The 12,635-nt window shown below is 42.6% G+C and overlaps 1 protein-coding gene across 1 annotated transcript in view; it reads right to left on the bottom strand.

The window, feature by feature from the left end:
* The window catches only part of MGAM (maltase-glucoamylase), an 80,650-nt gene that overhangs the window by 34,329 nt on the left and 33,686 nt on the right, over nucleotides 1-12,635 (bottom strand). Inside the window, exons 17-23 of the mRNA XM_065938504.1 lie at nucleotides 11,310-11,464; nucleotides 9,080-9,164; nucleotides 8,263-8,319; nucleotides 7,605-7,729; nucleotides 4,435-4,523; nucleotides 3,219-3,268; nucleotides 2,629-2,796 (exon numbers count right to left, since the gene is read on the bottom strand). Coding sequence (XP_065794576.1) covers nucleotides 2,629-2,796; nucleotides 3,219-3,268; nucleotides 4,435-4,523; nucleotides 7,605-7,729; nucleotides 8,263-8,319; nucleotides 9,080-9,164; nucleotides 11,310-11,464 — 729 coding nt within the window. The remainder of the gene's footprint in view (nucleotides 1-2,628; nucleotides 2,797-3,218; nucleotides 3,269-4,434; nucleotides 4,524-7,604; nucleotides 7,730-8,262; nucleotides 8,320-9,079; nucleotides 9,165-11,309; nucleotides 11,465-12,635) is intronic.

Below are 12,635 nucleotides of genomic sequence, written 5' to 3'. Positions count from 1 at the left end.
TCAGGACAAAGACCTTGCAAGGTATGAGATTTTTTTCAGGAAAGAAAATAAAAATCAGACCAGTCTGTCAACAACCCAAGTAACGTAGCACTGGAGCTTCCATGAAGAGAGAGACAGGGAGGGCAGGGAGTTGGCCAATAACCACAGGGAAAATGGTGCAATTCTATCAGAATCTTGTACGAAATATTTTGAAAGAATCAAGTCAACTGCAACCTTCTGTAATCGCCCTTTCCTCTCCTCCCTGACTCCTCTTCCTCTCCCTTTTTTTGTCAGGAAGACTCTCTTCTGCAGTCCCCTTGTAGCACACACACACAAGCACATGGTGTCATCCTCAGTTGAGCTCATATTCTTGCCCTCCATCCCCCAAACCAGTATTCCCCACAGGTCTGGAGTGGGGGCAAGAACAGAGAAATAAGAATCATATGGCCTGGGTTCTCCCCTCCATCCCACTGAGGAAACTTGGACAGATTCTTTCAAATTCCTTGGGTCTCAGTTTACCAGTTGCAAAATTGATAAGTAGACAAAATCATATCTCCTTCCATTTTTAATATCCTAGTCTCTTCACTGGTCCAAGCCCAGAGCCTCAAAACTTGAAACTTTCTTTGAGTTCCATTCACTAATTCAAATATTTAATTTTTTCTATGTGTTTTTCTTCTGGTTGTCTCCTTGTAAAATAGTAACTTCCATAGTGAAAGTTCTCAGTTGTCTAGAGTCATATAATCTCATGCTAAGGATTATCATCCTTCCATTCTCTCCCCAGTCTATGTTCATCTTGCATTTCCCTATACCTCAAAAAGTACCCAGAACAACACTCTCACAATGGTGCATATTGATTCAAGGGTCAATAGGAGACGCTTTGAGAATTAGATCACATCCTTCTTAGTTTGGCACCTAAGACCCTTCAAAAGCTGACCACAAGCTAATCTGTCCAAACGAGGCTCTCTTCCAGGCGTGGGTCCTGCCTATTCCAGTTATACAGACTCACAGGCTAACAAAAGGCTTTTCTTAGTCCCAGGATTGGCTTATTCTAATACCCCAACCTTGACTGCTTTACCTACGCCAATGGCCTTCCTAGGATAATGGTGCCCATTTGTGAAACAAACTTCTAGCCACCTGCCCAGTGGAAAATTCCCTTCTTACTACTTCGTTTTGGAACACCGAACTTCCCAGATAAGAACTATTTTTTTTTAATCCATGCAACACAGCTGCAGCCATTCATAGCTGAGTGCAAGTCCACCGGAAGTGGCTGGCCAAGGGGTTCTTTCTTGATTTAAGGGCCTACCCCGCCCTTTCTTTCATTGTCACCTTTCTCTTTTCCTTCCAGCTCCTTCTTCATTGTTTATTTTTATTTTTCTTTCCTCTAACAAGGCTAGAGTGACTGGAATTAAGCCACCACTTCCAATCACAAGAGAAGAAAAGACCTCAACACTGACAACCTGAGGCACTGAACCAATGCCGGAAACTGAGCACTTCTTAAACTCTCAATACCATTAGGGAAAAACTCCCAGTTTGTTTAAAGTACCAGTTTGCTGAGTTTCCTGTTACTTGCAACTGAACAAATCTCTACATAGATGTACCGTCTTTAAGGTCCAACTCTAGACCTAATGCCGCCAAAGCTTTTGCTCAATGACTCCATTAAGCTTTGAACATGAAACCAGGCAGAATATAAGTTAACATTTTCTAAAGGCAGGATTGGGTTGCCTGTCCACCACCTAAATTCAAATAATAAAAGAATTCTTTTGGTTGTATATTTATTAATCTAGTTATCAAACTGGTAATTAGTTTATTTTCATATGAACATCTTACAAAGGTCTTGCACTTTGCTGCACACATAACCAGTCATATAATACTTTATTTCTAACTTTATAATGTATGCATCTTCAGTGTATGTTGTTAGGACAAAATGTCCAATTATACCAATATATCATTTTAGTAGAAGACAAAATTTACTTATTTTTCTCCAAATTTGGAAGGTTCTTCACAAACCATGATGACCCCACTGCTCCCTATCCCAGATTATCTGGAACACCTGTAGCAAACAGTGTTGGGGAAAAGGATCCCTCCCTCATAATGATAAAATTTCAGAGGAATAGATAATAACCTATTCAAGAACATCGTCTCATTAAAAGTGATGAAAAATTCTTTTATTATTATCACCTAAACAAGTAAGCAGCATTAGCTAAGCTTATCAAATTCATTGACTCAAATTATTTCCTAAGAATGTGTTGGAGTGAGAATCTAGCTCTATAGAGTTAAAAAAAAAAAAAAGAAAAGCACCTGAAATTTTAAATTAATGGGAATCCCTCCTCAACCCTTCTAGCATCAATCAATCAGCAGTTTTCAGACCCAGTTTTCCTCTAATCCTGTTCCCCAGACTTCTGTCTTTGTTCTTCTTCTGTTCCAGGCAGAGAGGACAGAAGACTGAGGGGCAGATAAAGCAAAAAAGAGGAAAGGACCAGTTTACTTCCCCCCAGGATCTCAGCAGCCTCCTTGTTCATCCCAGTTCTGGCTCCCTCTTTTATTTGTTTCTATCCTAACCCTCTGACTTCCCCACTTCTGACTTCAGTGTGCCTTGATCCTTTAGAAACCAGTGCAACCTTGGCAAGAAGGAACATCTAAGCTATTTACCTGTAGGTTAGAATCATAAGTGACATTAGGAGAAACTTGAATTGGAACACCATTCTGTTTCACTGCAACGTTGTTAGGCTCCTGGGTTCCAAGGATTTTAATTTCTTTAAATGCTAAATTATTGGGGTCTGTGTAGGTTGATTGCAAAATCTTAACCTCCAGGCGGTTCTGCAAAACAATTAAACACAAATATCTGCCTTGAATACACAGATTCTCAAGTCACTCAAAGAGTATCTGAGACCAGCTACCCAAATGGCCCTGAAAGCTTCTTAGCTGTCTCTACTAATATATGCTCAAATACAAACTTATTTTTCCCCCTGAGGTGGGGAGAAGGAGGGTGAGAGAAACACATACACACACGAAGGAATTTTTTGAAAATTCATTTCAAAAGACTGACTGCTTTGATTTATCCATATCATTGCCTCTTTTTACTAACATAGATAATCCAATTATTGGACATTAAGTCATAAACAGAAATGTGCCCCCCTATTGTCATAAATGAAGCTACAATTACACATATACACAAACAGATTGGAGCTAATCATCAGACCAAAGTTCACACTTAAGATTCATAAAAATATACTACTCACTTGGGTGACGGAGAACTCACATAACAGATAAACGTTGTTGGCCACAGTATCTGAAAGAGAGAGATGGGCAAGTCAGACTTTGGCTTGTCCAATACAGAAAAACAGATTTCATCCTGGTGCTCCTTGAAGCTGTTACAGGGAAGAAGAAAACCTGACTACATGTTGAATCTGTTTCTTTTACTTTAACCTCTGTTTCCCATTGCTTTTGTTCACTAAAAAGATACTGTCTATACATAATGGCCTGCCTCGGGGATCCCTGCCCCTACCCCTGAATGTTAAACCAAAGTGCCTTTGTTCAGGAAGACATCCTTACCCTATCTGCCTGTGAACAGCTGCAGGAAGGAAGAAATTAACATACCCCCTCTCCGAGACTGGCCGTTCCAGGGGATAAGTGCAAGACTTAGGACCTTTTGACTTCTTTACCTCTCATCCTCTAATCTATAAAAGAACCTGACATCCAGACCTTGATATGTGGTTATTTTGAGACATTAGTCTTCCATCTTCTCCATGTGCCAATTTTCTGAATAAAGTCCTTATTCTTTGCCTCAACACCTTGTCTCCAATTTAATGGCCTGTCATGTGGCGAGCAGAGCAAGCTTGGACTCAGTAACAGAGCTTCACGTTGAGGATGACAGATTATAGATAAGAGTTTCCAAGGCTGAGTCACTGTTTTCTCTTTTCCTTCCTACTTTAACCTTGGAAAGGTTCCCTACCAAGTGCTTCCAAAGAATATGCCTCCAGTGAATCTGCTTCCTAAGCTTGAGCCACAAGAGTTCTTAGTGCACTAGAGACAGGCAAATGAGCTGAGAAGTAGGGATAGATGCAGGTACACTAGGAAAGTGTCGCCTCACCACTTCACTAGCATGGGCATGTTTTACATGTCATCCATGCTTTTCATAAGCCTTTGGGGTGAAGGAAAATGCACTGAAGGGCAGAAACAGCCTTGGAAATATATTTCAGGGGCCAATTGAGCCTATATATACAATATAGCTGGCCAGTGGGAGAATTCTAAGAGGCGGAGGGGAGTTTTCCTTCCATCCAAGGAAAACTTCTACCATTCTTTCATCTACTGCTATTCCTAAACTGCACAACCAAAGCCAGAATTCTTCTCTCGAGTGATTAATGCTACAGTGCCTGGTGAGATGTCTCCTACCGCTGAATGAGCTGCAGGAGAAACTCAAAGATGCACGTCTGGAAACCCCAATGTGAAGCTCACCTTTTGTTTCCCCGTCATCCCAGAAAAGTTCGCCTTTTGCTTCTTTGTTCTCATCCAGGGCAATGATTAGACTGAGAGGGTTCCGTCGACTGCAGGAAACAAGATTTATGTGTGAGGCAAAGACCTGGGTCTCAAAGAATTTTGCTAAATGAGCTGTGAAGGAGTCCATCAGATTTCAAGTGGGAAAGGTTCCTAGCAGCAGATGGCTCTGCTCATCTTCAGGCACAAAGGCAAAATCTACAGGGGCATCATTTTCCAGAATCACGAGTGTCATAGGAGACAGAAATACCCCAAACATTAGTGACAAACATCTATGTAGGAGGCAAGAATTTAATCACCAGAATTGCTACAGTAGCTACAATAAAAGTTGTTAATGCTGTCATTATTTTGAACACAGGCTATTAGAAGAGAAATCCTAGATGATAACTGGTCCAGTCTAATCATTTTATAGCTGATACATGCAGGGGAAACATTCACTGAAGTCAGAAGGACATATTTTTTCCCTGCCTAAGAACCACGTTGACTCAGAAACCCAGAAAATACAATAAAATCCATCTGTATGAGGGCAATTTTCCTAATCTGATTATTTATTTTCAGTTCATTTTGAGACAGAAAAAGGAAACATTCTAATTATTTGCTACATAACTTAGAACAGCAGTCTTCAACCATTTTGGCACCAGGGACCAGTTTCATGGAAGACAACATTTCCATGGATCAGGAGTGAGACAGGCGGCTTTGGGATGATTCAAGCACATTATATTTACTGTGCACTTTATTTTTATTGTTACTCCATCAGCTCCACCTCAGATCATCAGGCATTAGATCATGGAGGTTTGGGACACCAACTTAGAAAATGAAAGACGAGAAACCACTCAAAAGATGCTGAAATATATGGACATAGAGACAGAGAAAGGAAGAGAAACTGCATTTGAAATCTCTCCCTATTTCATCCTCCCCTAAACCACCTCCCAATTTCTGGCTCCTGTTGCACCCCTTATGTCCCCTATTGTATTCTTTCACAGTTCAGCCTTCCACAGTGCCCTGTGCAAGCCAGATTCCATTATCAACAAAGTCACCTGCTCTCATTTAACACACATGTACTGAGTAGCTTTCAATGCTAGGAAGTCCAAGAGATACAAGACCAAACAGACCACAGCTCCACTAATGACCTTAAATATTATAAGAAAGATTAAACATATTTACCAAATAATCAAAGCAGCGTGTTGAGTGGCACAAAAGTTAAAATCCTTACGGGAGTGCATACTGATACTTCTAGCAGCATGGTGGCCTAGATATCCTGGAGGATACTGTATACTCTGAGGGCATAGGTGCATGCTTAGTTGCTCAGTCATGTCCAACTCTTTGTGACCCCATGGACTATAGCCTGCCAGGCTCCTCTGTCCATGGGATTTCCCTGGCTAGAATACTGGAGTGGGTTGCCATTTCCTGCTCCAGGGGATCTTCCTGATCCAGAGATCGAACCCACATCTGCTGCAATCTCTGGCATTGGCAGGCAGATTCTTTACCACTGGGCCACCTGGGAAGCCAATAGCCTGAAGGACTCATCCACTAAAATTCTACTCTAGATAAATTAGACACCTGATCCTTAAAGAGTGTTAATGTGAAACCCAAAGTGACAGCAATCCTGGTTTGCAACCAAAAAGAAGGCTAATCATCTCTGAAAGAATGAGACCTATAATTGGATCCTTGCAGTCACTGCATTTGAAAAACAAAAAAATTGCTAAAAACATAAGGTAACTAGCCATCATGAAAGATAGATGGCAAAAGCAACTAACGAGAGATTTATTAGCAGAGTCTACTAAGAATTTTAGAGAGTAGAAATCTCAGTTGCAAATTATAAAGTAACTATGATTGAAATACTTAACAATGTTAAGAAGGGGAAAAAAATTAGCTAAGCAGTAAGAAAGTATAAATAATAAGCAGAAAGCTGCAAGAAGCAGCACTCCCTCTGCTGGAGTTTAGGGGGAGGATTTCTCACAGAAGAAATCTGAGTTTAATTTGAAAGATCATTAAGAATGTATCAGGCAAAGAATGTTGAGAAGGACAATAAATAGAGAAGCCCAAATGCTGGGAAAGAGACGAGCATGTTTGGAGAATCACAAGATTTTTGGCATTGCTAGTCTAAAAGCGTGTAGCAAGATGAGTCAGGAGACACGTTTGTTAACTTGAAACCAGATTATGTGGCCTTCTACAGTCTGCTAATGATAGATTTTGGAATTTAACCTGGGAAGCAATAAATCAAGATCCTCATTTTGGAAAGACAGTTTTGGTATCAGTATGCAGAACAGCATAAAGCTGAATAAAGAAAAAGAAAGTAGGTGGTACTGGGTGTATAAATATTTTCCATCAGTATTACAAAGTCAAAATTTGAAAAATTATGGTAGGAAGGAAGGTTCAAAAGAAATAGATTCCTAACCTTCAAAAAATTCCCTGTCTATTAAAAGCTAATAAGCTAATAATTTAGAGACATGAATATGAATATGCACCTCCTTAGTATCAGATGGAATTTATAATTTGAGAATCAAAATCATCAAGGAGAAAGTAGTGACATGAAGGAGATATGAACTGCACAGGAAGTAATTTTTGAATGCTGTTTTGCATCACAAGAAATGGCTCATGGGAAGAAAGGAGCAGGAAACTGAAATTATAGGGGAGTGGAAATGGACCCAAATCCCTAGAAATGGGGTGTCAGGAGCATAGCACAGTGGAATTATGGTCCAATTAAGGCAGGTGGGGTGATCAACAGACCTCCTTCACCTGGAATTGAGATGTTCCCCAAAACATGAGACTTTCAGGGCTAAAACTGAAATGGTCCTAGGAAAACTAGAAAGGTTCGCCACCGCAGATGTCAGTATGTTTCAAGGAGAAAGTCAGAGGGGTTAAGGAAGGACAGGGATTCAGGTCTTACAAAATCCATCTGGATGCAGCTCAAAATCACAGCTTCTCCAGAAGAGGCCAAGGGAAATCTAGGGACAGAATTTGATGGTCTCACACACACACACACACACACACACAAGCACACAAATGCCCTTCCTCCCCACAGTCCATGCAATGCATCAGCCTCTTCTACATGGACAACAGATGGGAACAGAAATGACCAGGTTTGTCAGCCTCCCCCTCTTATAAGGAAACCCTTGGTCGCACTGTACCTGGCCACCGTGGTCGTGGCTGGCTGCTGTGTGGGGAAGATGTAGCCTCCTCGCAGGTGAAGTCCGATTTTGTCTCCAGGAAGTTCCATCTCCACTTTTTGCTTCCTCCATCTCACTTGGCCCCCCTGAGGCACGCAGACAACTCAAACACTCTGACATGCACAGGTCACCTCTTAACCCCATGCTGACTTGCCTACATCTGTCTCCTTCTCCCACCTAGCTGAACTGCTGTCTAGCCAGGCAATCAAACAAGAAAAGGGAAAGAATTTAAGAGCAAGAGTTTCTGGAATCAGTTGAGGGCTTGGGGGAATACAATGTCTTGCTGAGGCTATTTGACGTACATGGTGGGAACTGACCATGCTAAATGAGAATCTGGCTCAAATCCAGGCTCAAATTGTCTACTGGCTCCAGTGTATGCCCATGAGACATTCTACTTCCACCTATATTTTATTGCTGAATAAAGTACATGGAAGTATCTTTTTCAGATTTCATCAGGACTGATGTCAAGTGACCTAGGCTCACTTTATTGACTCTGCTGTGAAACTACTACTGGAAGCATGGCAGGAACATTGCTCAGTACATGGATAGATGTTTCTCTCCACCTAGAGGTGTCCTGTCTATACAGCTTGAAGAGTGGAGAAAAGTCAAAGCTACTTACAGTCTCATAGTCGTACCAGACAGCGTCAGGCATGTATGCGGTCACTTTCTCTGCACCCTGAAATTAAAACAAAATCTTGTTGTTCATGGCCCAGCCTCTGAAGGAGAAAAAAATGGATTTCTTAGCATTCCCTAGGGAACTTCTTAAACATGTACTGAGGATGCATTCATGGCCTTTCTTTTCTCTGTTAGCAACTTGTGGTTTTCTTCTAATAGAGGTGATAACTTGGCAACTCAAAGAAAAATCCCAGGTGGAACCACATTAGGAAGAAGAAGAAGAATACTGAAACCATGTTGTGATAAGAAAACAGTTCCAGGTTTACACTGTATACTGCATTTAACCTTCCCAATAGTCCCCAGTGATACTGGCTATGATCTCACCTCACAGCTGAGGAACTAGCATGTCATTTCCCCCGGATGTCACTGGTGCCAAGTGGCAGAAGTGACAACAGACACCCAGGTCAGCCTGATCTTAGAATGAGTGCTAGGGCACTGCTCCATCCTGTCTCTCCATCACGGAGCAAGTTATGATCTGCCAGGAGAATCTGACAATGCACAGGACCATTCTTGATCCCAGAGTCACCCGGAGATGCTTCTACACTGATTGGAAACTTGGTCAAGGACAAAATACTCCTAGAGACAAAAATGTTACCCATCTTCCCCAAACTCCAGCACACCGCCTTTAAGGCTGCCCCAGCCAGGGATGTTGGAAATGGTTCGGGAATAGGAAGAAGATACGTGGTTGCAAGAAGAGAGGAGTTTGGAGTTAGCAGGAACAAAAGCAGAGATGCCCATGGTTACTCCGTGGGAACACTTGCCTCATCCAGGACTGGAGTGATGAGGAGGCCAGGCCCCCATAAAAACTGTTGGTATACATCCCAGGTGTTGCTGTCCTGGTAGAACCTAGACACAGAGAAATCTTCTCTGAGATTTGGGCCAGCCTCTCCCCCAAGCCTGTCTAAAATCTGCTGGCTCCTTGCCTGAAGCAAATTCTCCCACTCATTTTGTGACCCCTATTCAATCCTTAACTCTCCCCAGACTCCTGCATGCAGACCCAATTTTCCAGCCTCTGTACCCTTCTATGCTTCCCCCAATTTGGACAGAAATTTCTATTTCAGTACTTGTGCTGGGCAGATTCCAGGATATAATTCTATTTGCCATATCTCTCTTCAAAAATAAAGTAAGCTAGATATTTGAAAACTTCAGCTGACTATCCAAAAAACATTGGATCTGATCACCCTCCCTCCAAAAAAAAAAAAAACAATTAAAAACTTTACTCTTTTCTCTTTTAGGATACCTGTGTTTTAATAGAGAATTCCAGGAGATAGCAAAACCTTACCCACAAGAATAAATACATATCATAATATATATTATAATAATATAATGCCTGAGGGCCTAAAATGTCAAAAACATAAGGGAATCAACTGTGTTTTGATTTTGACAAGAAAAAAGTCTCTTTATTTGTAGAGTGTAAAATTATTCTGTTAATTTTAATAAATGAGACCTAGATTCTATTTTTCTTTTTATGTGATGTGACCAATATAGACCTCAAAGATGTCCCGACTGATTACCAACAAGTATATGCTCCAATATCCAGGTATTTGGCTTTCAGAACATCTGTGCCCAAAACTGTTAGAATGAATCACTTACAAGTCAATCAATAAAACTGGCTGAATTCTATGTCCAAACTGAAGCGTTGATGTGATTAACAGCAAACACTAGTTCAACCTAATATCTCTATTTTTGTGGGTAGCTTCAGTTGTGTCCGACTCTTTGCCACCCTATGGACTGCAGCCCGCCAGGCTCCTCTGTCCATGGAATTCTCCAGGCAAAAACACTGGAGTGGGTTGCCATGCCCTCCTCCAGGGGGTCTTCCTGAACCAGGGAACGTACCCGAACCTCCCGCATCTCCTGCACTGCAGGCAGATTCTTTACCCACTGAGCTACCTGGGAAGGCCAGTTGAGGCAGGGTCCCCACCTAAACCACAGCCTCTGTCTCAAGCTGACTAGCTCCACATTAGCTTCCCAGCATCATCTCAATCCTCAGTTTCTGAACACGGCTTCCTTTCTCCTGATCCTGCTTGGGCCACTCAGGAGAAAGCCAACCCCACCACAGAGCTACTCATTCTGCAGCCACTAGAGGGCCCCCCAGCATCACCTCGGAAGCAAGGACACACCCTCTCCTAGTACAAATCTCTATCCTGCATGTATTTCCTCACAGCTGCTTCCAGCCCAAAAACAGGATTGCCTAAGACCCCAGAGATACCTGCTGGCTAATCTGTTGAGGCATCAGTTCATACTAAGTGACCAGTTTTAAGAAGAGTCTCTTAAAAGTGCTCTTTGTTAGAGTCAAATTAGATACTCATCGGGTGAAAATAAAAATTCTGATTTCTGGAAATCCTGCATAGTAGTATTCTTATCAGTGTGTAAATGACAGGCTCATTCCTAGAGCCCAGGATGATTCAAACACGTTACATTTATTGTGCACTTTATTTTTATCATCATTACATCAGCTCCACTTCAGATCATCAGGCATTAGATACCAGAGGTAGGGGACACCTGCTTCCCTTGTGGCTCAGCGGGTGAAGAATCTACCCACAATGTGGGAGACCTGGGTTCCTTCCCCGGGTTGGGAAGATCCCCTGGAGATCCAATATTCTGGCCTGGAGAATTCCATGGACTGTATGGTCCATGGGGTCACAAAGACTGGGACAAGACTAAGAGACTTTCACTTACAAAGAAGCTAAGGACGAAAGAACTTAAATGACTTGTCTAAGGTATGGAGTTAGTTGGGAAAACAAAGACCCCAACTCCCATGACTTTTAGAACACTTCTTGCTCCCAAAGGGATAGGGCTATCACACTTAAATATACCTAAAATAGCATTGGTATCTAGGCAGTAATAGACTTGCAAATGCCAAATGATTAGTCAAGTTGAAAAAATATATCTGATTAACTGGATTGTTTTCATTTCCCTGCTTCCATTTGATGATGCAGTCAGTTTCACCCAGTTGTATTGATAAAATTCCTGTGGATTAGATGAACTTACTCATGCAGAAGGGGCCTGGCCACGGTGTCCCCGCGGCTGTGAGCGCGGTAGAAGAGGGTATAGAGATAGGGCAGGAGGGTATAGCGGATGGTCAGGTAGTGCCTGGAGGAATTCAACAGCAGCGAGTCAGTGCCAAAGGAGGCTGGATCCTGGGCCTGGGGAGAAACAAGAGGTGGTAGTTGTCATCTGGTTTTGATCTTGGAGAAGCGGCAGTAAGCAGTGAGCTCCCCGCTCAGGAATTCAAACTGGGTGACCTGAATGAAAACCAGGAATCCTAGCCACTAGACCAGCAAGGGTTAGAGGTGAGAAGCAAATTTTCCCAAGCTTTTGCCTCTGTTTGAAAGCAAGAATGTTTCAAGGAGGCAAACCGTAAAAGCAGGTGCAAAGCTTATTATTAGAGACAGCACGAGTGTGAGCGCACACAGAGAAGCAGTCTGTTTAGTTAGGACAGAAACAGGGCAGGGAGGCATACCTGGATACAAAGGGTGTGGGATCCCCCACCACCCCGCCACTCCCCGGATTGAGGAGGGGCTGAGTCAAGAGGTGGTTAAGTCATTTATGTGGGGCAGGTCTTCTGGGTCTTTGTTTACCTTTGGCCAACTATCTAGTTTCTTTTTCCACCTCAGACCTGCCCTAGGACCCTCCCCAACATGCATGTGCAACTTTTTCCCAAGATGGGGAAAGAGTCCAGTCCTATGGAGGGCCTTAGCATCACCTATTCTGGGGTGGTACCCCCTCCTTTTTGATCCCCAAGGAGCCTTCCTGCACATGTGCAGTGTTTCCCTTGCCCCAAGGAGGGGAAAGGATCTTGATCTTTTACTCATGCAAGGTTTGACTCCTCGCTGTTCCTTCCATGACAGTTATCTTAAAGTGCCCCAAGTATAACTATTTACCCTGTTCTTGTTGGGTGTTTTTTTTTTTTTTTTTTTCTTTCTATCTCAAAGTGCAAATGGGAGGCTTCAAATACCTAGCCTGTAAATACCGAGCCTAGGTTGTAAATACCCAGCCTGGAGTCCACTTGTCTCCTCCCTAAGAAAATGTAAACAGGAGGCTAGTTATAAATGCCCAGCCTGGAGCCCATCTACCTCCTACCTCAGAAGGATCTGCAAAAATCAGACTCTGTTCATCACAACTAAAAGTTTTATTCCTACCAGACCTGGAGCTACCTTGCAACTTTGCTTCTGAGCAATAGGGTTGAGAAAAGGGAATTCATTCCACCCAGTAAGTGGCCACTCTTCACCCTGCAATGCCTCGCCCTCGTTCATTCTAGGGGTGCTCTCTCGGCAGTGCATGCTTGCTTAGTTGCTCAGTCATGTCTGACTCTGC

This window comes from Muntiacus reevesi, chromosome 6 (genome assembly GCF_963930625.1).
Source record: "Muntiacus reevesi chromosome 6, mMunRee1.1, whole genome shotgun sequence".
In the NCBI taxonomy this organism is placed as follows: Eukaryota; Metazoa; Chordata; class Mammalia; order Artiodactyla; family Cervidae; genus Muntiacus; species Muntiacus reevesi.
The sequence above is the reverse complement of the archived record's forward strand: the minus strand, read 5'-3'. Positions and strand labels throughout refer to the sequence as shown.